We start from the raw sequence: 23,224 nt of genomic DNA, 5'->3' as shown, positions 1-23,224 counted from the left end.
ATGCTTTATCGTGATTATGAAATAATTGATCCTGATGATAAATTATTATAAAAACTGATTGTTATAAAATAATTTAAAGTTTTAATCAGATGCAATTCCTAACTAATGTACGTCGAAATAAGTAGAATGTGGTGGTTTTCAAACATTCCACATATATGTGAGAAAATAGAAGAGCATGTTACTTCACAAATCCACCAGTCAACACTGACAAACTAAATTATGAAGAGATCGAATACACAAACTACATATATATATATATATATATATATATATGATTATGATTATGATAGAATCCCAAGTTATGTTGTGTCAAACTTCTCCTAGTTGCTCTGGTTTGGCTCTGTCGATGTTAGCTTTCCGCTTGTTCATCACGTGGTAAACTCCCATTCCGACGAGGGCCACAAACAGGAAACTTAGGGAAATTCCGGCGATGCCACCAGCTCCCAGCCCGTGCCCCCCGCTGGTCGGGCTCGGGCTCTGGCTCTCGTGGGCTGGGGCCGACTTCACAGTGGCTGCTAGAGGTAATTTGGTACAATGTGACGAGTCACACGGGTTAGCTCCACTCGGATGCTGCTTAGCATCCGGGTGGAAAAATGCGAATGCCTCTGGGGAGATTGCAACCGGGGGCTCACTACTTAGGCCGTGAGCCCGATCTTCAGCGTTTGTTGAAAGAGATAGGAATAAAATGAGCGCTAAGGCCAACAATGGAGCCATTGGGTGTTTTTTTAGGCTAGATTTGGTTATGACTTGATGTGGAGTTGTGGTGTTATATATAGGTTGTAAATGAATTTGAGGGAGGAGTTGGCTTTATTAGAAAATTGGGAATTGAAATAAATATGGTGTCACACTTCTTGTGACATGGTCCACTTTTTTAGTGTGCTTCTACTTAAACTTATCTTGAAAGAGAAGATACCATGTACATGTTGTTTTGACCTTATAGAATATTTTATGCATACAAATTTATGGATTGGTCGTAAGTGTTTTTGAAAATAAAAAAAAAATCCTTAAAAGAATGTAGAGGGGGGATTTGTATTTGGTGCAGCAACTCACAATTATTTTTAAGGTATTAGTATGTGCTACTCAAGTAGGTAAATCATTGACATTATATTTGGTTCAACAACTCACAATGCCAATTAAAATGCTACTTAAGTAGGTTAATCAGAGCCTATTGTTTCCATATGAATAAACAGTAGATGTAAAGTTGAAAACCCATATCGTTAATCTTCCGCCTGAAGAGTCTTGAAAATCATTGACCCCAAATTTGTAATCTGTTTACTAGTAATAGTAAAGAAATTAAAAGGATTATCAATCATAGAATGGCATTTTATGTTCTGTTTCATCTTTAATTACTTGTGTGTACACGAATGCATCACATATACAATAGATTTTTTTTATAAAAGTAAAATACGAGATGAAACAATAATTTTTCTCTAACCCACTCTTGAAAATGTTTAGTAGTACTTACTACTTACGTACAATATTAATTGTACTAAGATAATTAAGGGATGCGATAGTAATTATCATTTTTCTTGTCTCCATAATGATATTCGATTAATTGACTACTTATTTGAAGTTGGCCTCGATCAATAACTAGCTAGGAAAGCAATTTCTAAAACTTGAGTGTCATTAAGAATCTTAATTTTTAAAAATAAAATAAATATATGAACCTTATAATTTAGTTCTCGTAGCTTAAAGGATGAGCAAAGGTTTTGCAAAATGGATGTTGTATTGAGTGCAATTATAAGAGGTGACTGCTGCACCATTTTCAAAGCAAAGTGTATTCTCACAATTATTACTAGTACATTTTATTTATGCAAAAGTTGCTAACGCATGCTATGCCACAAATCAATGGCTCCTCTTCCACGCCCAAGCCAACATATGTCTGTTTTGTGTTTGAGATTGTGTTTGTAGAAAGAGAGAGAGTCACCTAAAATTAATCTCAGACAGCGAAGGTAATTGGTAGGTAAGTTTCACAAGTTATAGGCAATGGTCACAAGATTCTTGAACATGTATTAATTCATTTACTACTATAAAATAGGTTGGGTTTGCTCAAATATTATACTCCTTTCGTCGGTGAAATGTTGTTCACTTTTGTCATTTCGGTCCGTTTGGCGAGATGTCCTTCACTTTGCTTTTCTTTTTTTTTTTTTTCATTTTTGGTAAATGAACTTTACTTTCCACTAACTAATTCTACTCACATTCTATTATAAAATTAATATATTACTATATGACTCACATTCTACTAATTTTTTCTACTCTTTTTTTTTCACATTTCTTAAAATCCGCACCGACTTAAATGTGGATAACATTATATAGTCATAGTGAGCAATATTATTCAAGAAAATATCGATCAGTTGTTGCTGTATAAAAATGTCCAAACTTCATAACTAATCCCTAGCTAGTAGCTAGGCTATCTCTGATTTTGAATTGTCAAAATAAATCTTACTCACATAACGACTACTTCTAGATCTGTGCTGTCTTTGCACATGTAAAATGAGGTAATTAAGAGAAATAAATTAAGGAAATTCCTTTTATGAACCCTATAATGAAGAGATGTAGATAAAATTACATTGATCCTTTCATGATCAAGTACAAGAAATGCATATTTTTCCGATTGATCTTAGTATAATTGTTCAAATGTTACAAAATATATTTTGCAAGATTCAAACTTATAATTAATTTGAATGGGAGAGCACTCGTATATCATTATCAAGTCTGTTTTAAGCAAGAAATATAGGGAATAAAAGCCAAATTAAAACTATGAATAGATTTATGTGAGATATTTAGTTTAGGTTTTTTATTTTACAATTGTCACTTTGCCGATATATAATGATTGTGAGAACCGGTCATGGTTGGCTTATTCTTATAGCTTAAGGTTATCAATAAGAGTATCCACAACGCACACATGAATAATTCTTGTTTGTTTTTCTTTTAATTTTATGTACTTTTCTTTATATTTTCTCATTTTCAATTCTTGAATGATCATTACAAGAAGAAAGACCCATGAATAATTCTGTGAAGGATATGAGGTTTGTTTCTTAAATAAGGGAGAGGTGGTTGATGATTTTACAGAGATTGATAAAAGATAGATCATTATACATGTAGACGATTAATTCATTGCTAAATACATATAATTATATAATGATATCCATTACATAATGATCCATCATATATTAAATTTCTCATAAAATCAAATTTTGCTCAAAATTTAAATCCAAATTAAATGATATGCTAGAATATCCAAAACAATGTCTTTAGTGGAATATGAGATCCACTACAAAAAATGGTAAAAGTGAAATGAGACAAATTTTGAGGACGGACGAATATGGAAAAATGAAACAAATTTTCAGGGACGGAGGTAAGTAAAAAGCTTAGAGCTTATTTTATGTTCTCTCCATTCTCTTGTGGTTCTCGTTAGAAACATTTTCTTCTAGAAGGACAACTACAATGAGTCAAAATCTTTTTCTCCAAACCTTTACGATTTTTATGATAAAAATGGATTGTAATATAAAAAAAATTAATTCAAAATGATATTCTTTGATGTGTTGATTTGCGACATCAACACTGATTTTGGCATGTCACGTCCACGTTATTTAAAATTACTAACTATTGCACACGTTGTGCATGATTTAAGTTTGTCATATACTTGATAGTAGAAATATATGTTTTTTTCCATGATCCAAATTAATTGATAGTATATTTTCCAGCAATTAACCTTTTATAGCTTGAATTAGAATATTAAAGCGGATAACATATACACATATTGATGATTTTTTTAATAAATAAAAATGCTCAGAAAGGATGGTGGTTTTTTTTAATAATGATTTAACTATAGTTTAATCATAACCTTAAATATACGATGGGATCGGAAGATAGAGGGGGTTATTTTCGACAAAGATCTCGAAAATATGCAAAAATATCTTAAAATCCTTACTTGCTGGGAAAAGAATGAAACTTGCGACAGAAAAGAAAAGAAAAGAAAATTAAAGTGTGAGAATTATTTTATACTGTACTACTATTCTCCAATAACTAATTGCCTAAATAAGGCAATATTTATAAGAAAACTATATCCTATGTTGTTCGACTGCTTAAATAAAACTCAAAGAGCTATGATTATGAATCTGGAATAATAAAGGATTGCATAAGTTACTCCTTATCTAATCATAATCTTTCAATATTGTTTATTGGGTCTTGTGGTCTTGATAAATTGATCTGTTGGGCTTCAAGGAAGCATCAAAGTTTTTGGGCTTGAGGCTGTGTCGGCCAAGATGAGGCTCGTTTAGATTTAATGTTCATCGCGTGTGGTAGATTAGGTTTTAAAAGAACTTATGTAAATAAAATATTGAAGACCGCCTATATTTGTTTTCTGTTTATTGGTTAGTATAATTATTTTAAATATAACCAAAAATGTAGTAATGATTTTCAAATTATATTGTTATTGTCGATTGGGTCCATCATAATTCCGGGTACAACTATCGGCATGCGACGTAAGCTGAATTTTGCTAGGCTCGGGTTTGAAAAATAAAATATTATAAATAAAAAATTTGTGATTTAACTAGCCATTTTTCAAGTTTTCGAGAAAAAAAATGAAAAACACCAATACACCGTATATTAATGATATTAGCTATCGGTTACTCTATTTTTAATTTTGATAATCCATGCAAACTAATTAATAAATAGTCTTAGATCTATCTAGTCATTAACCCATTTGACAATTTTACCGCATGGGATGAATCACGAAAGAGTGAGAGACAGCCAACTTGATCAAACTTTTTTAGGTTTGTTGGAGGGTTTTGCTCCTATTAAGTGTTTATATTTTAGTAACCGAATAAAGAATTAAAATATAAAAACAGGAGTAGTAGAGTAATATAGGTAGACCTGAAAATTTAATCCGCGGGTTTCGGGTATTCCCGACCCAGTCCCAATACCCGACGGGTTTTGGGTACCCGAAACTCGAAATTATGGGTTCAGGTATGGGTTTGGGTAGTTAAGGTTAGAATTTTTCGGGTTTAGGGTACCCGAAATCCGTATTAGGGTACCCGACCAATACCCGATTAACCCCGATTAATTATGTATTTGTGATAAATATTTTTATTTAGTATAGGGCCTATGACCCGTAGGATAAATCTAGGGTAATTTTATTTAATCACACGTAGATTTAATACTTCTTTACATTCGTGTTAGGTTCATGTTGCATTATTTATATTCTTACTTGTTATCTTTTGAAAATAGTATATATTTCATTAGTTATTCTTTCTCCATTTTATTTACATGTTCATTTAATGTCTTAAAAAAAATATTTTAATCTCTTTTATGTTTCAAATCATACCAAAAAAAAATTATTTTAAAATTAAGTAGTGTCTATTTGTCTAATGTCTATGTCTATTTTATATAATATAGAATCATTATCAATAAATAGTAATTATTGTGTTATTTTTAATAATTTCTATTCTCATCACAATTTAATTTATATAAAAGAATAAATTTTAAATATAATAATTCCGGGTTTATGGGTACCCGATTAGTTGGGTTCGGGTACCCGCATCGGGTATTAGGGTACCTGAATTCACATACGGGTCGGGTTGGGTATGATATTTTTTAGATTTCGGGTTCGGGTACCCGAATTTTCGGGTTTGGATACCTGCGGGTATCCAAATTTACACCCCTAAATATAGGCTTCGAGTTACCTCATTTCGAACTATACTTTCTCTTTCAATATTGTAACAATATCTTAGTTAAATGAGTGGTATTGGTAATTGGTCATCTTTAAAAAAAAAGGCAAACTTGCATGTTACCCAACTATATAATGATAATAACATAAAAAAGGTGAAATTGGTAATCTCCCATTCAGCCTTAGTTGGGTATCCATTTCATTTTAATTATATGTCTTATATTTTTATTTTAGAATGTCTCCTATTAAATATTTCACTTGTCCATAATTAAAAAAATTATCTTAGAATTGTTCTGCATTTTAAGAGATTATTTGATTTTGTTAATGAAAATGGTTGAAAAATTAGCATGGTAGTTCTCAGTTTTATATACTGTTGTATTAGTTTATAATGGAAGGCGGGTATAATGATTTAAACGGGATGTGAGGTTCACTTAATAAAAAGAAAAGAAAGAAAAGAGTAGATGGAGTTTTAAAATTTAAATTATGGTCAAATAAAGTAGTAAATTTGTTGATTATTTCGTGAAACCGACGTAGTATCTCAGTTCATGTGTTACAACTAATTTTTGTATTTCACTTTTCTTTTTAAACATTTTAAAATTTGTATTTAATTAAAATAAGATATTTAATAAAGAAGGAATGAAGTATAGTCTTGAAGTTGCCTCGATAATGATACAAGTGCTCGAAACAAAATTGACTCCCGCAACAATTCCCTGTATAGTAATTTTTCACGATTAAAATTAAGAAATCCTGAGTTGAATTAACTTGAGATCGGATTATGTTGTTTGCTCCCAAATCCCAATCTCAGCATATCTCTTGTTCTCTATTTTACTTTAGTCATTGGTGTGAATGCAATAAATAGTCCACCAATTGACTGGAATTAATTATGCTAAAAGTAAAAGTCACATGATCATTTTTGGATCACTTAAAAGGCCCAAATAAAAAACTCGCAAATCAGCCCAATGGAGTCACATGATTTTCACCTTTTTTTTTTTCTTTAAACAGGATTTTCAATCGCATTGTGAATAATACTACTGTAAATCAAAATTATAAAGTTTTTTACATTACACTAGAATTAATTAACTAGTTAAGTGGCGGGTAGGTACGCTAAGTTTCTGATCGACATCGAATAGTAATTTTCGCTAATATTTATGTCAAATAGTATTTTATATGCTGAAAGACAAAATTTTACATATTGTAGTCATATATTTTTCCATCTTAAAAACACTTATGCAGTTATGCTAGCTCAATAAGTGACAAACACGCAAATACTATCAGATTTACTAAGTCCAGATTTATAATTTTAGTTGACAATTAATAACATATCATTATCAGTTGATCAAAGATATGAAGGCATGGCATACATTATTATACTTAGTAATTAATTATGATCAACTCAGCCTTAAACTCGAATAAATTAGTAAAATCACACCGACAACCATCGAAGTTCAAAGAAGGTTCCTACAATCAAACACTGCTTTGATACTCATCAGTTGTAATCATATGGATATCAATAAGGTCCAAAACCCAACACACTCACATTATCACATTTATTGGCAGCAATCGGCGGCTCCACCTCTCCTCTTCTCCACTCCATTTCTCTCCCCTTTTCTTTTCCAGATCCAAATCTACAGCAATTTCACTCCCACCTTCACCTCTAACTATGTAAATTCCACCTCAACCATGAATTGAGCCTCAAATTCACTCCACTATGGGTCCGAATCGGTTTCTCCCCGCCGCGAAAAGGGTTCCGAGAAGGGTCTGGTTAGGGTTCCAAATGTCAATCGTATTACTGGTGGGTGGAAATCACACCTCCTCCAGGTTTTGCACTCGCTAAAGTTTGTGTTTTTCCTGCTTTTTGCTTGCCCCTTTTCTTCAATTTTACCGTAATCGATCTGCATCTTTGAAATATTTGGGAAATTGGATCTGATTCTGAGAAAATGGACTTGAATCTCTTGAAATGGCAACTGCTCCGTGGCCCGATTGTGAGGCGTGTGTTGTTGAGGGCCTTTATGCTTGTTTTAGCACTGATTGTTATCTCTATGATGCAAATGGCCCGTGAGGTTCGATTAATCGAGCCCAATTTGTCCAACATAGACGAATGCCCTTTGAATGTGGGCCCGAACCCCGGTCTCAATCGAACTAATATGCCGTCGGGTTTCACATTTCCTGTGTTCGTGGCTCCTGCCGCAGCAGCTTGCGTAGAAAGTGAGAATATGGTTAGAGCTGTGTTTGAGGAGCTGATGGGGAAGAAGCTCTTGCAGTCGAGTGCAAGAGCATTGTGTGTTGGGGAGGGATCTTCCTCGGCTGTCGTGGCGTTGCGTGGTCTGGGATTGACCAGCGCCTTGGGTGTTGACAAGCACCCCTTTTTCTCCCTTTTCAAGAGGAGATTCCTGTATGAGCTCGGCTTTGAGGATGACAGTTTCGACTTTGCATTCTCGAGAGATCTTGATAGGGTCTCGGTCCCGGCTCTCCTAGTGCTGGAGATCGAGCGTGTGCTGCGCCCGGGTGGGACCGGTGCTATGCTCGTGGGAGGCTGGAGGATTTACGCAGGCGGCCTGGTTAGGTCCGCTGCTACTGTTGCATCGTTCTTGAAGAGCTCCGATGTGGTCCAGTTATGTGGTTTTGGTTCTTTCTCTGTGGTGGTGTTCAAGAAAAGGCTTGAAAATTCTGCTTCTTTTGAGGAGTTTCGTCTCCCTGCTGATTGTCCGTCGGTTGCAACGAACAAGCCCTTCATGAAGTACATCGAGCCCCTTAGATCCGGGCTATTCAAACCAGAGCTTTCGTACCTGCCAGACTTGATGAACATTTCCTCGAGGAACAAATTGGTCTTCATCAACATTGGGGCGGGGGAGTTTGCAAAGAAGAGCATTGCAAAAATATCTAAAAACTACAAGTCGAACTCCAACCACCTCGCACCTCTGCAGAAGTTCGTTGTGGATCATAAAACCTCGGTCCTATCATCTTACGTAACGGACCCAGGTACCAACTTCGTGTACTATCCTGCTCTTGGCGGAGATGCTGCTGCTACTGTCACAGAGTTGAGCTCGGACGAGCATCTGGTTGCGCCCTTGCACGATGAAGCCTTCGACTTCATTAGCTGGTTCGATGGAACAGTAGGCGCTGGAGACTTTGTAGTCCTCATGATGAATGCCAAGTCTGTGGAGCTCAACATCCTCGTGGACATGTTTAAGAGTGGAGCAATATGTCGCGTTGATGAAGTCTTCCTGCGCTGCGAAGACAGTGCAGAGTCTAAGACGATGATGATGGGAAACTGCACCACCCTTTTTACAAGTCTGAGGAAGAGTGGTGTCTATGCCCATCAGTGGTTCGGAGAGTGACTGGTTTGTGTTTGTGTGTTGTTTGTGTTGTTGTTGAATAAAGTGTGGAGAGATGGCGGATTGAGTAGAAATCCACCTATCTAATGTAATGTGTTGAATGTGTAATTCCCTCTTGTCGTTGCTGGAGGAGATGCTATATGTTATGTGTTGCTTTGTTTGCTTTGTGATTTATGCCTCTCCCTAGTTTAAAAGTTAGTTTTATCCGATACAAATAAGTAAACATTATATACAAACTTTATGATATGATTTTTGGTGGTTATGATGAAAACTTAAGATTCGGAAGCCACAGTAAAGAAGCACAAACATATTGTCAAGACCTAGTGCTAAGTGGCACAATTTGATCGATCGGTTCTCAAATATAAATACAATATCTCTAAGATATTTCATTAGCTTTATTGATATTAGTAGTACTATCTTAGTCAGTCTTGGATTTCACGTGATTCCAAAGTGGAGTACTAAATAATAGTACTCTTCCCCTTCCCATGGGGCATATCTTTTGGATACATTGTTTACAAATGGATGTGATAGATGTCAAAGTGCGAAAAGAATAAATTAAGAGAATAAAGTAAAAATAAGTACGATATGAAAAGAGGGTAATCTTTTTTTAAAAAAAGATGACTATCTTGGGACAATCCAAAAAGAAATATGACTCAACTTCCTCGAGACAGAGAGTATAAATTAAATGAAAGCCAGTGTGCAAGCAACAAGAAACCTCAAAGTATGGAATGATCAACCAAACGAATGTTCATAAATACTATGAAGTATAGAATGCACAAAAACTACTTAAATACAAAGGTGCAGTCTAGTATTTTTCCGAAATATATGTACATGTCTATATAGATCAGGAAAACCAGCTAATCGGAGAAGATAAATACGCTCTTAATATTATAGGGAAAATTCCCCGTGCAGCGAGAAATCGGAAAAGTGTTAACAAAGAAGCCTCAGACGTACTTAGTTCTTGGCAACCTACACACCAAGTCTTAACAGGCCCATTACTTATATCTTCGTGTTTCGTAAACCACATACGTAACTGGAGATCATTACCCAAGTGAGTAACTGTTATGAGCAGAATAGCCACAAGAAAAATGGCAGCAGCACGATACTCCCAGTTAGTGTCGTTAACTGAGAGTTTCTGTTCCATTTCCATCAGATGCGTTTCTCTGCAGTCTCTTGCGCTTGCACCAGCACAAAAACTGAGGGATGGGCCCGTCTTCTCCAATGACCCAATCATGCTGCGAGACATTCTCTAGCGTCATTCTTTTTTCTGGATCTGCATAATAAGATCATAGGTGAACCAGGGAATAACAAGGTTGAACTGTCCTCAAAAACAGTAACATGTTTAAAATCAGAGACAGACCTTTGCAGAGAAGGCCCTCAATTAGGTTCTTTAAGAGAGGATTCATCTCGTCAGGGAGCAACAGCGGGCTATTTACAATCTGAGGGTGCATAATTTGTAATCACACAACATGCCAACATAAATGGCATTCAAAAGATACGTGCATCACAAACCATACCTTATCATAAGTGTCCTGAAGCGTCTCCCCTAGAAATGGATATTTCCCCAGAACCATACAGTACAAAGTAATGCCAACCGCCCAGGTGTCGGCAGCTTTTCCATGATAGGTTAGGCCTACATATGGCATGGGTTGGATGATAAGACAATTAGAATATGTAGTTCTGACCAGACCCATCACTGACAGAGAGAGCACAAACCTAAACAGCACTCAGGGGCAGTGAACACAGGAGTTCCTGGAGAGCGTCGAAGATCGTCATTGTCTTCCTATATATAAAAGGGAGCATGTGAGAGAAGAACAGTAGCTGATGTCAATAGGGCAATGCTTTTTTGCAAAGAGAGTAAAAATAGCAGTCACATAAAGTTTAAACATAGCAAGAACACTCTCAGCATGATGGCAAATGATTTTCCTATTAACCAAGCGTACAGCCACAGGATGGGCATAGGTCAGACTGAAGCCCCACAGTTCGTTTGCTTCAGTTATATGCGATGTTTAACCTTTTCATAAGGTTGAATTTCAATTTCAGATAGATGACAAAGCAATATTACTACTACACCTGAGCCTGGTTTTGTTTGACATCTTCATAAGGGATCTACAAATATTTCGAGCATAGCATTATTAAGTAATCAAATAGGAAGCGGACAAGATCCATGTCCTTGAGCAGGAGAAATCAAAAGGTCTAAAATTTTGCCCATGGTGCTAGACTTATTATCATTAATTTAAGCCTCACGACTTTATATTTTCACAGAAAAAATTCATAGATGGCTGAATAACAGCTCAAGACATAAACTATCATGTTGTGCCCCCTGTTAGTTGTCCAGGGGGGGACAGAGGTTCAGGAGAAACAAAATCTCTACCGAGGCTCTCCAGCAAACATATGAACACAATGCTGAAAACAAAGAAATATATACAAGGAAAAATCATTTACCTCAAAAACCTGGCTGACGCCAAAATCCCCTATCTTGACTGTGCCAGAACTTGTGACTAGTAAGTTATCAGGTTTGATATCTCCATGCACTATATTCTGTTGATTGCAGGAAATAAATCATACGCAATGTGAAAGCGCTTGAGAATTTGAGTGAGCAGCAAAAAAGCTAAACAGAACTAAAATGGCAAAAAAGTAACCATTGTACACTAGGTTAAACTTATCAACCATAAATTAGCACAACACTGGCAATAGCAGAGCATCGGCTTATATAATATCCAATCTCATCTTAAGATTCTTAACTAAAACGCTGAAACGAAAAAAGTTGTAAGCAGTAGTACAACAAACAACACAATCATCTTACCAAGCAAAAGAACTACATCGAATCATCAACAGAAAATATCAATTTCTTAAGAAACTTTGATAACAACTAAAGCATAATGTAGTTAAGTATCCTAGTTGAAGAAATTAAAAATTAGCTAAACTGATTAGAAGACCTTGGAGAGGTCTGTAAATTTTAAACGAGAAAATCTATTATAGGCGAGATTTTGCTAATTCCTCACACAAGTTAACATTGATCAGTAATTTATACAAGAACCTAGGAACTTTATTTCATGGTTGATATTAGCATATAGTGAAGTGGAAGATAAATTGCATGCATACTATACACCAAGCACAATTGACTGAGATTTTCACTGATATATGATTTCTAGAATTATACTTATTAGGGAAGGTAGGTTCGTACATGAGCATGGAGGTAAATCAAACCAGAGACTACATCACGTATGTATTTCCGTGCAGTTTCTTCTCCAAGACAGCTAGGTGGACCAGCGCCATCAAAGACCCACTTGCCCTCCACATATTCAAGAACTGCACAAAAGTAGGAAATTGGTTGAACAACAACAAATATTGACTTAGGGAGAGGGCATAACTAGGAAAAGCATATGATACCCATATACAAGTTATCGTCCGTTGGGTCATCGATAACCTCGACAAGATTGACTATATTGGGATGACTCAGCACTTTCATGATTAAAACCTAAAAACATAAAAACTCGTTATCATGTAGAACATAGAGAATTAGATAATATTAAGGTTACAAAAGTAAGACCAGAGTAGTTTCTTCAAACTGAGAGCTAACCATCAAGAACAAATATTTAAGAGGGTCATCAATCTACCTGCTAAAGGACAAATTAACAATAATGAAGAACGTGAAAATAAGTATTACCTTGTTTTTTAACAGCCCACACACTATACTACTTAAGCTTTAAGATGATGTGGTCAATTAATTTGGTACTAGAGTAGGGGCAAATGAAATGTTATTTATTATATTCACATTGCAGAGCTCTACTAAAAACACATTCATGATAGCTTCAATGGAAATTGAGTTGCATCAACGCAAGGGACCAAACTAATATTCAAATGATACTGATCTCTATTAGCTAAAGTTTCTAGATTAGATTTCCATTTCACCGACACATAGCTTAAGAAGTGTACACTCAACCTGCTTTTGACCCTGAAATAGTAATTTCAGAACGCATAGTAATAAATCATCAATACCTCACGACGAACATCACTCAATGCAGTTTCTGAGGGTGAAACTCTCAGCTTTGATAAATGAGACTTGTGAAAGATCTGGTACCCAAAAATAGAGAATAGATGGTTATTTGTATTAGAGGTTTTTATTATCATTCATAAACACCTTGAAAACAAGGAAAATGCATTCATAAAATAACACATTTAATTGCAGAAAAAATAATGCAAAATACTTGAGCAAACATGAGAGAAGACACCACCTTTATTGCGTAATATGTTCCATGTAAACGGCTTTGGTAGAGAACCTGCACAATAACATGTTTAATTCAGAACTTCATATCTAGAAGCTATAATCTCCTAACTATATGCTCACCACTTTCCCATAGCTACCAGCGCCAATCTTCCGCACCCGGACATATTCATTAATGGTCTTGTTTCCATTTTCATCCTGGACGTAAACCAGTTAATATGAGCTTTGCATCAATGATGATAATGCAGGCTAAAACACTGCATTAATAAAGGAGATCCACTTGAATGAGATCAGAACAAAATGACATGGCCAACCACTCTACCAAAATAAATATATGCCAGAAGTTTTACTGCCCCGCATGTTGGGAATGTTTCCGCAGACAATTGGCTTACATTTAGGCTTCTCTGATTTACTTTAGTAATCTTTGCAATATCAGGTAAAATTATCTCAGCATGAAGCATAAGACCATCATGTTAAGTCGATAACCAAACATTCCAGTGATTGCTTACTTACACTCAATGGGAAAGGTTCACACTTTCGTCTTTTTCTTCTTCTACTTATTCTAAGTAACTTAAGTTTTTTCTGTAAGGAGGGGTATTTTGGGTTTAAAGGACAAAAACCTTGCATATTTTCCCCATACTTCATATAAAAGCTTCAAAGTATTGGAACAGTCTAGCTAGTTAAAATTGTATCATGTTGATGATTCAGTTCAAATCCTCACATCCAGAGATGTTATAGCAGCACAAGATCCATATATGCTTGAGAAAAAGGCACAAATCAATACTTGCTCTGCAACTTACCTCCGAACGAACGACACTGTCGGTTTCCTTAACAGGGAACTCCCTACATATCAACTCGTGTTGAATCAAGTTCGTGAGAATCTCGAGTGATCGTTTTGCTGGGCTTTGAAAGTCAAGGTCATCCGCATTTCCAGACCCATCCGTATCATCCTGGAAACTACTACCCTGCTCATCTTCGGGATCATCATGCAACAATAACTCCTCACTTACATTCTTGCTAGTTGCCTTGGTGGGTTTTGTCACCTTCTTGGGACTTTTCAGAAATGAGAAACCAAAACACCCACAGCAGCCCATTTCTGTCACTTTCTCGATCGAATTCCTCTTAGCGAACATCCCAGTACCAAAACTCTGGCCCAAGAATTTACACACTCTAAGATAATTCTCAACTGCAAAACCTGAAAAAATAGACATCAAAACGATAAGACAATATGCTCTCCTAGCAAGCAGCAATAAGGCAGATGGACAAATCTTTGAATAATGTTGACCATGGAATAGGAAAAACTATAACTTTTTCATATTCAAGGACTCCAATTTGTTGTTCTAATTGAAGTAAATTCAAATATAGCCAATAAAGTTCTCACCTTGTCTAGAGAAATAGGCCAAGTGGGCTTCAGGCGCCCAGTCAGCAACGTTATTCCAGAGGATACCATTCAGCAAAATGAAATAAGGAATTGAAAAAATTGATCCATATGCGATTCAAGGCCGACATCGCTTAAACTTCACTTCAATTAGTGCTCCAATTTACAAAAGAGTCAAAACGCAATGGACGCCAACCCCTTAAAATGAAGTTAATTTCAGAATAAAAGGGAGAAGAAAAAAAAAGGCTTTGCATCCAGAATATTGGTAATTCTACATCAACCAAAACTCAAATTCAACAAGTGACAGTAAAATCAATAGACTTAAAAGAAAAAAAGTAGCGTCTCTTACAGGCGTAGTGGAGATTGTGTCAACAACGGCTGCTATTAAGCCTAGCTAACAGAGCGAACAGCGAGCTGATTCTCATTGACTCAATTCAAAAATCGGAGGATATTTCTCTGCAACTTTGTGGAAATTTGACGGCGGGATCCGATGATTGAGATGGGTTCGTCTTGGTTTTGTCCGAATTAACGGAAAGATGGGAGGATTTGGGGTGAAGGCCGGAAGCGACGGTGGGAATTTGTAGTGGAGAGATCGTCGGGGCAAAACCGGAAATATAACGTGCCAAGATAAATCAATATTTAGAAACTTTACTTAATTACGGGTTATTCAAATTAAGCCCAAAAGTCATTCAGAAAAGCCCAGATTAGTCAAATCCGGCCCATGTTTAGTGGGGCCGCGCGCATGCTGCACTTCTTTAATATATTTCCCACTCAAATCCAAACACTCTCAATCTTCTACCATGGCGAGAAAGCAATTGCCTTCGGGGAGGAACAGAAACCCCAACAACGATTCCACCAGCCCCGCCACAACAAAGAATTCTCCTAAAACCATCGGGAACAGCAGCAACGGAAGCCGAAACAGAATCACGGAGGCCGCCAATGGCGATGCTTCCAGCGAGGATACGGAAGTATCCGTTGTTCCGTCCTCGAGTGTGGAATCGGAAAACGATGAGGCCACGGATTCCAGTGAGGCGGAGGACGACGGAGTAGAACAGAGGAGCTCGAGCAACGAAGAAGAGGAAGAAGAGGTAGAAGAGGAAGAAGAAGAAGGGGAAGGGGAAGGGGAAGGGGAAGAGGAAGAGGAAGAGGAACAGGAACAGGAACAGGAAGATGAAGATGAAGAAACGAAGCCAAATAGCGTTAATAGGAAAGGCAAAAGGGACAATGCGAAGAGTAAGGGGAAAAAGAGAAGTAGAAAAGAGGAAGACGAATCGGAGGCGGAGGAGAAGGGCGAGAACGCGCAGTATGTGTTTCCGATGAAGCGGATCAATCGGATTGCTAAGGTCGAGAATCCTGATCGTAAGTTTTTCCAGGAGGCGGTATTCGTCATCAATAAAGCTTCGGTATGGATGTTTATTGAATTCTAATTTTTGATTGAATTCTGATTTCGAGGAGTTAGGGTTTGCTTGCAAAAAATTCTAGCATTGATGCAAATACGTGTTGTGCTACTTAATTGACATTTTTAGAAGATTTGAGGCTGAGCAATTCGAACTGCTTATCATAACTCATGAATTTAGATTTTATATATCAGATAAAATTAGGGTAGAATTTGTTCCATGAGCCGAAGATCTATGTATCTCCCTTTGCTGGATTTGATAGTCTCTAGTGAGGTATGGCAAGGTGAGAGTACGTGTTATTTTAACCCAATCTATAGTCTGGGGATACGAGGGGGAAAATACATGAATGCTGCTTATCGTATGTGAGGTTGGCATCCCCGAATATGAAATGTGGATAAAGATGCAGATATTGCTCCATTATGTCTTTGATGTGGTTTGTCTTTTTGTGATTGGGGCAGTGTATATGAGCATTGTAGTTAGAACTTTAGTGAAAGAACAAAATGCTCGTGTTATTGCTGTTTCTAGTGTCGTGTTATTGTCATTAATTGCTACAGATCTCATTTTGAGAAAGATTAAGTTAAATTTGCTACAGGTCATCTGAGTTCTTGACACGTGTTGTCTAATTCGGCATAGACTCTTAACTGTTAGTGAATACATTTAATCAAGACGACACATTCATGATGCACGTGGATAACCTAGACAATTCAGTTTTAGTAGAGATGAAGCTTTTATACATGCTAACTTGAATGCATTATTTGATTTTTTTTTTCTGCATTATTTTGGTTTTGAGGTCATTTTTATTCGATATTACAAAAATTATGCAACTTTAGTTGTGCGTTGTATAACTAATGCCCAAATCTCTAACTCTATATCCGGGGAAAATAGAAAGAGAAAAGAGTGAACCCCTTTGACCTCTGTTTATGTGCGCATTTGTGTACTTCTGCTCCCTTCCGATCAGTTCACGTTTAGGTAAAAAGCCTATACCACACACCAATTAATATAAGACATAAGGAATTGTTTTGCCTTTCTCTGAACAATTATTGCGCTTCTGCCACAATGTATTTAACTAAATTTATACCTGATTTGTCTTCTCACTGAAGTTATTTTTGCATCGAGTTTGTATGGATGAGTTATATACTATGATCCAACAGCTCCAGTAGTCCAGTTTGATGGAATAGATAGAAATATAAGATCAACACTACTGAATATCCCCTTCCCAATATGGGCCAAAGGATAGAAATATTTCATTGTATATAACATCAGGTGTCATCATACATGAATGGTGTTTTGAGAAGGAATTTAAATTTCTCTAATATGACAAGAGTTTCGTATTAATTGAGGAACTGTTCAATTGTTGGATAAAGTGTCATTGACCTTTAAATATCTGAAATTTACTAAGGTATTGAAACTGAACTGCCTGGGCTTAATTTTTCATGTGTTACTGGCCTTGTGGTTGCAGGAGAAGTTTCTTCAAGTTTTCTGCAAGGAGGCATATGCTTGCGCATTTCTTGAAAAGAAAAAACAGATTGCTTACAATCATTTGTGTAATGCTTCTTCTTTCTATTACTTTGTTCCTTTAATTTTAAAGTGAAGCATCATTCGTCCATGATACATGCTACTATGCCTTCATATGCATTTTGAATGCTAAGAATAAGCATGGTGTTGCTGTCTGTTATTCCTTTTCTGGAGTTCAAAGTGCACAATACATCACCTTGAAAATCCATTTATAGTTGTAACAACTGAGGTTGCTACCGTTTTATCATTTATATTACAATCTTTAGGTTGCTCTACCACCTCAAGATTGTAATTTAAATGATTTTAAAATGGTATCTCACATAAATTGTATCATCCACCATTGGAACTCTTCATTCATTTTGCTATTTCACTAGCAAATTGTGTGAGGCTATTATTGGTACGGTGACTGAGAAGAGATCCTCACAGGATGACAGCGGATGAGCCAGTGCAAAGGAATAAGTAATTTGTTAGTGTTAACTGAAGATGAGTTCGTTGTACATAGTTTGGTACAAATATTATTGAAGTTAATACAACTAGTAACTGTTTGAGATGAAATAGTGCATTACAATCGACATATATTTGTATTTAACTAAATTTATACCTGACTTGCTTTTAATCCTGTGTACAGCTTCAGTAGTTTCCAAACGGAAGCGATTTCAGTTTATCTCCGGTACTTTTCTTCCTTTCAGTACACTGATCTCGTGTTTTGGTGTTTGTCTAATTCTTTCTTAAGAGTTAATTCGCATCGCCATTGTTTGTGCTCTTAGATTTTGTTCCTGAGAAGACGAAGGCGAAGGATGCTTTAGCACTAGGGGAAGAGGCTGAGATGACGAAGGCTAAGGAGAAATAATCTGGATTGAGTGTACAATCTTTCACCAGTCTCTTTCTTGCCTGCATTTTCTAAGTGGCAAATTCTAATGAAGAATTTGTAGAAGATAAGCTCTTTTTTTTTTGTTTTGAGTGATTCATTTTTTTCTTTTTCTATAGCTATATGAGCTTGCGGCTACATTATTGTTAACTTTATTGAAAAAATGCAAGCTTCCTCCTGGTAGAAATCATAAATCTGGGTAGTGTTTTCCATTCTACTCCCTCCGAAAGTTTGGCACATTTTTCCATTTCTGTCCGTCTCACAAAATTTGTCACATTTCACTTTTTACCATTTTTTATAGTGGACTTCATATTCCATTAACTTATTCTCACTCACATTTTATTATAAAACTAATACAGTACTATATAAAAGTAGAACTCGCATTCCACTAATTTTTTCAATTCACTTTTCAGTACATTTCTTACTATTCGTGTTTGGTCAAAGTGTGATAAAATTTGTGGGATGGAGGAAGTAGTTTTTCTAATTTGAAATATAAAAATTTCTACTACTATATTAATTAGGTTCCGATCAGCTTCATGCCTTCATCTATGTAAGCTCTATGTACAACGGAGTAATACTTTGTCTCAAACTCTTCTACAATTTTCTTTTTGGGACATCCCATTTAATATTAAACAGTTTTCAAAATAAAAACATAAGAGATTTTTTATATGCTTAAGAATTAGTAATGACTCATTTAACTTTAAATTAAGAAGAAAGTCAAACTAAACTCCTTTCTTTCTCTACACGTTGATTATCCACACCAAATATCTCATTCTCTCCTTGATCTCGTAAGAACCTTAGTAGTTAGTTCGGTAATGACGGCTAGGTTAGGGTTTGTGGTGGTTTGTGAAGATGGTTTGTGTCTTCTTCTTTCTCATTTGCGATTGTTCGGTAAATGATAGCAGTCTTCTGTAGATCTGTGGAGACTATGGTTGTGTTGTGTCTAAGCCTTCATTATGAAATGTGTACACTTTTAGATAGTAGTAGAGTACTTCTTTACATTTTTGTTTTTGTAATAAAATAGATATAGTCTTATCTTGTATAGATCTGAAGTTTTGATATTTGTTATTAGTTTGTGTTTGTAAGTGTAATTGGCATGTTGATCGTGAGATTGATCAAATCACACTTGTGTAAAAAGATGTCTCATTAATTTGAAGTGAATCTTGGCGAATCTGATCCCAATACTCATAATTATGAAATGGAAAACTATCACCCACCACTCGGTCCAAAGTTATTTTTCCTTCTTCCTTAAAATGTGATCATTAATAGATTTCCATATTAAACCCTATACTAATAGATGAAGAGAAATGTTTTGCCAACCAAGCCGCATCTTGATATTTAAAGAATATAAATTCCCTATATAAACAAAAACTAAGGAAGATTGCCATATAGTATCAAATTTTAAGAAGGGTGGTTACGTTTTCTTAGTTTATTCCAACTTTATTTTATTGTTGCACATAGTCCACAAGATAAAGCATAAGATGCAACACCATTCTAACAATCCACAAGGAAAAGGACAAAGACAATACAATAAAATCACAAAGGAAAATCAAGCCATAATAATATCATCACTATTCAAAATATACTACTACTAGTACACAATAAAAAAAACAATGCACATGACGCTTCCATCACTATTCAAATAAAGCACAAGTCGCATAATTTCACTATTACTACTTCACAAACAAAACACACACACACTGATAAGATGTCACACACAGTCAATTAAAATTACCAACGACAGAAAATTTGTTAAATCTGAAGGCACATGGAATAATCCCTTTAACAGAACGTTACAAACATCCGTGGTCCAAGAAATGAAACCCTAAAATTCCACTAAAATAAAAAAACAGAAATAAAAACAAAACAAAAAAAAAATAACCTTTCTACAAATGCAACACAAATTTGAAATAAGAAGAGGACCCTCCTCTCTTCTGACAGTTCACAAGATCGATCTATTCTGTTTTGCATGTCTTGTTTGGAAGCTTTTTGTCTTCTCACTTTTCACCTCAAAATCGAATCCACCATTCTTTTTTCACCTCAGTGATTTCTGTTATAATGGCCCATCTCCATCGTAGCAAAGAAATTGGACTTCAACTCCTTCCCTCCGACCCCGAGAAAATCCCGAGTCAGGCTGCTCTCCCCTTCCATCACCCTCTGATTCTTGCTTCCCTGATCATCTTTCCCACGGGCCGAGCTCGAGAAGGAGGAAGGGCTCATGAGGCCGAACCCAGCCGCGCTTCTAGTGGAGCCCATCTGAGCCGCCTTGTGCAGCAATGCAGTTGCGGACATGGGAGCTGCTGCTGCTTGGTGAGTGTAATAAAGTGAGGAGGGAGTTTGGGACAAACTTGATTTGTTGTCTTCCTCTTTCAGCACTCCTCCGAGGAAAGATTCCTCCTCCTGCCCCCGGCTCAGCCACTGGCTCTGTGAGTCCAGCTGTTGGTGGATGATTTCCTCTTGCAATCTGCTCGCATTAGTATTCAAGAAAGTGTTTTCGTTAGACGAATTCGGATAATTTGCAGACTCCAGCCACAAGGGGAACCGGTTAATCTGGCTCCCCGGCTCGAAAACCCCAGAAAAATCCACATTATTGTTACTATTGTTCTGGAAAGCATCCATCACTAGCCCGTTCCTGTTGCTGAACCTCGCGCTCTCTTCCACCAGCGCGTCGCAGAAGGCTCTGTGCGTGATGAAGCTATCTTTTCTGCGTTTTTTTGTTAGCGTTAGTCTCAGAAAACAACGAAGATGATGATGAAGAAGAAGAAGAAGAGGAAGTGATGATAGTAGACCTAGAAAAGAGGGTTCCGCAATCACACTTGTATTCTCTGGTGCCACAAATCTTGTTGTGAGCTTTCCAATCAGACATGACTGCGTATTTCTTGGAGCATTTGTCGCACTTCCACTTCTTCTCGCCGTGCTTCCTGCTGTAGTGCTTCTTGATCCCGGTGAGATCTCCGAGAGCCCTGGACGGGTGGTGGTGCGCGCATGTCTTCTCGGGACAGATGTACACCTTCTTCCTCACCACCTCCTCCTTGTTCCGCTGCTTCAGCTTCCACGGCAGGTTGTGCCCTCGCCGGTGCAGCTGCAGGTTCTGGTCCCTCTGGAAACCCTTGTTGCAGATCTCACACACGAATCTGTTCGTCGCCATCAGAGACTTGGGCGACATCGCTATCACTTCCGCATCCGGATCTGCATATTACCATCATCATCAAAGTCATCAATCAATAAACATAAATATAAATATAAATAGGTGTGTTTGCTCTTCTTGCCTGGTGTTCCGGGGAGGTTTCGCTTCCGTTTCGAGGGATTGATATTGCTAGGGTTTGGATTGGTGGGGTTGATGGTGAATTGCTCTTGAATGAGCCCTCTCAGGGGAGGTGGATTCACCGAAGATAGTTCGTCGTTAATCGACATCATTCTCTTTCAAATTTCTAGTTTTGTTATGTGTGTGAGGAAGCAAGAATTTGGGTGGAAATGGATAAAAACACTATTTGAGTGTAGGTTTTTGGGTCAAGGCAAAGTGGAGGCAAACGTTTTTACTTATTCTTGCATATTTTGCTGAAAATAAGACGAAGGAAAGCAATTAGCCATGAAAACCTAGGTGAGCTGAGGTGATGAGGAGAGAGGAGAGAATATTTTAGGTGTATGTTTCTCTCTCCTTATCGTATATGGCTGCTTCTGCTGCTAAGAGTCGGTCAGGATGGACTCTCCTTGGACCACCCTCTCTCTTTATGTATATATCTCTATCTATGTGTATATATATTTGAAGGGGCACTGATTACCACGAAATTTGAATTTTACTAACAATGATTAGTAATTATTGAATGTATATATTGGTGTATGTATGTATGTAATTCCTCACTCCCATTTCGCTGTCTTATAGTTAATTTCAAATATAGTAATTTTTTAAAATTCGTATCGAATCAAAATGGGACTATAAGAATGGACGGAGGTCAAAATCAGGTCTACCACTTCTCTTCCTGTAGAAGGAAGTGCAAATTTGCTCAGATAATTACGACAATTAGTTAGTTAATTTTTTCTTATATGCATTTGAAACTTTTTCAAGTAAAGCTAGTAGTAGTATATTTGAATTTTTGTCAATACTTGTAATTTATACTGATGCGGTGTAATATGTACGTGTGAAATTAAATATTACTACTATAAGGTAGAGGATTAGGTGAAGGTAACGTAACCAATCTCAGATCGTTGAACCCCAATAAAGTGAGAAATTCTCTAGAAAAGTGTGAGTTAAATAAAATGAAACTGCTGCAACAATTTCTATAGTCTGAGCTAATAGTTGAATATTATTGCTTGAAATTTGAAAACGAGTAGTACAAATTTGATTTGAGAGAATGGAGAATTATTATTTGAGAGATTTGGGAATTTGGGGAATTCAACAAAAAAAAGGTTATGAAAAGTTTACGGGGGGAAAGTGAAAATGATTACGCCATGATTGTTTTTACTTTTGGGTAGTAGTACCATTTTTCGTGTGGGTGTGTGTGCGAGAGAGATTTTTCCTTTTTCTTGTCTTATTGTGATTAACTTCAGAATATATATATATATATATATATATATATATATATATATGTTTGTCTATATATGCATGGTTGGTATATTTTTGTGTCAATGGTGTTTTTAACACTTCCAATTACAGTACTATTCAGTTCAAAATTATAAGAATCAATGCTTTCTTTTTCTATATCTATTTTGCATTGAAAATGTTATAATTAATCTCATTTCTTTTAAATCCATTTGTGTACTTTCCCTTCGTTATGCATAACTTAAATAAACAGAATTTAAAAGTTGTTCATAATGTACTCAAACTCAAGACA

The 23,224-nt window shown here is 36.3% G+C and overlaps 5 protein-coding genes across 6 annotated transcripts; 2 read left to right on the top strand and 3 right to left on the bottom strand.

The window, feature by feature from the left end:
- Nucleotides 1-158: 158 nt before the first annotated feature.
- LOC125216018 lies at nt 159-755 on the bottom strand. Its single transcript, XM_048117620.1, has one exon. It carries the CDS (start codon nt 712-714, stop codon nt 310-312), a length of 405 nt encoding a protein of 134 aa, XP_047973577.1. The 5' UTR covers nt 715-755; the 3' UTR covers nt 159-309.
- A 6,434-nt stretch (nt 756-7,189) lies between these two features.
- LOC125209254 lies at nt 7,190-9,176 on the top strand. The gene is made up of 2 exons (XM_048108859.1): nt 7,190-7,494; nt 7,580-9,176. Exons 1-2 carry the CDS (start codon nt 7,380-7,382, stop codon nt 9,007-9,009), a joined length of 1,545 nt encoding a protein of 514 aa, XP_047964816.1. The 5' UTR covers nt 7,190-7,379; the 3' UTR covers nt 9,010-9,176.
- A 528-nt stretch (nt 9,177-9,704) lies between these two features.
- Nucleotides 9,705-15,225, bottom strand: LOC125214616 (serine/threonine-protein kinase GRIK2-like). Of its 2 annotated transcripts, XM_048115714.1 has the most exons (13): nt 14,962-15,225; nt 14,616-14,810; nt 14,035-14,429; nt 13,358-13,432; nt 13,245-13,289; nt 13,009-13,083; nt 12,400-12,487; nt 12,194-12,318; nt 11,452-11,547; nt 10,723-10,789; nt 10,524-10,639; nt 10,367-10,445; nt 9,705-10,279 (listed from the first exon to the last, which is right to left on the bottom strand). In XM_048115714.1, the coding sequence occupies exons 3-13, from the start codon at nt 14,365-14,367 to the stop codon at nt 10,128-10,130; spliced, it is 1,251 nt and encodes a 416-aa protein (XP_047971671.1). In that variant the 5' UTR covers nt 14,368-14,429; nt 14,616-14,810; nt 14,962-15,225; the 3' UTR covers nt 9,705-10,127. The 2 variants fall into 2 exon arrangements, with proteins under 2 accessions (XP_047971671.1, XP_047971672.1); XM_048115715.1 differs by lacking the exon at nt 14,616-14,810.
- A 113-nt stretch (nt 15,226-15,338) lies between these two features.
- On the top strand, nt 15,339-18,609 carry LOC125214617 (cilia- and flagella-associated protein 251-like). Its single transcript, XM_048115716.1, has 4 exons — nt 15,339-16,015; nt 17,469-17,553; nt 18,153-18,194; nt 18,292-18,609. The coding sequence occupies exons 1-4, from the start codon at nt 15,413-15,415 to the stop codon at nt 18,372-18,374; spliced, it is 813 nt and encodes a 270-aa protein (XP_047971673.1). The 5' UTR covers nt 15,339-15,412; the 3' UTR covers nt 18,375-18,609.
- A 1,531-nt stretch (nt 18,610-20,140) lies between these two features.
- LOC125215175 (zinc finger protein BALDIBIS-like) lies at nt 20,141-22,115 on the bottom strand. The gene is made up of 3 exons (XM_048116515.1): nt 21,662-22,115; nt 21,182-21,581; nt 20,141-21,096 (listed from the first exon to the last, which is right to left on the bottom strand). The coding sequence occupies exons 1-3, from the start codon at nt 21,807-21,809 to the stop codon at nt 20,433-20,435; spliced, it is 1,212 nt and encodes a 403-aa protein (XP_047972472.1). The 5' UTR covers nt 21,810-22,115; the 3' UTR covers nt 20,141-20,432.
- Between the last annotated feature and the right edge of the window lie 1,109 nt (nt 22,116-23,224).

The sequence above is a fragment of the Salvia hispanica genome, chromosome 3 (genome assembly GCF_023119035.1).
Source record: "Salvia hispanica cultivar TCC Black 2014 chromosome 3, UniMelb_Shisp_WGS_1.0, whole genome shotgun sequence".
Classification (NCBI taxonomy): Eukaryota; Viridiplantae; Streptophyta; class Magnoliopsida; order Lamiales; family Lamiaceae; genus Salvia; species Salvia hispanica.
The sequence above is the reverse complement of the archived record's forward strand: the minus strand, read 5'-3'. Positions and strand labels throughout refer to the sequence as shown.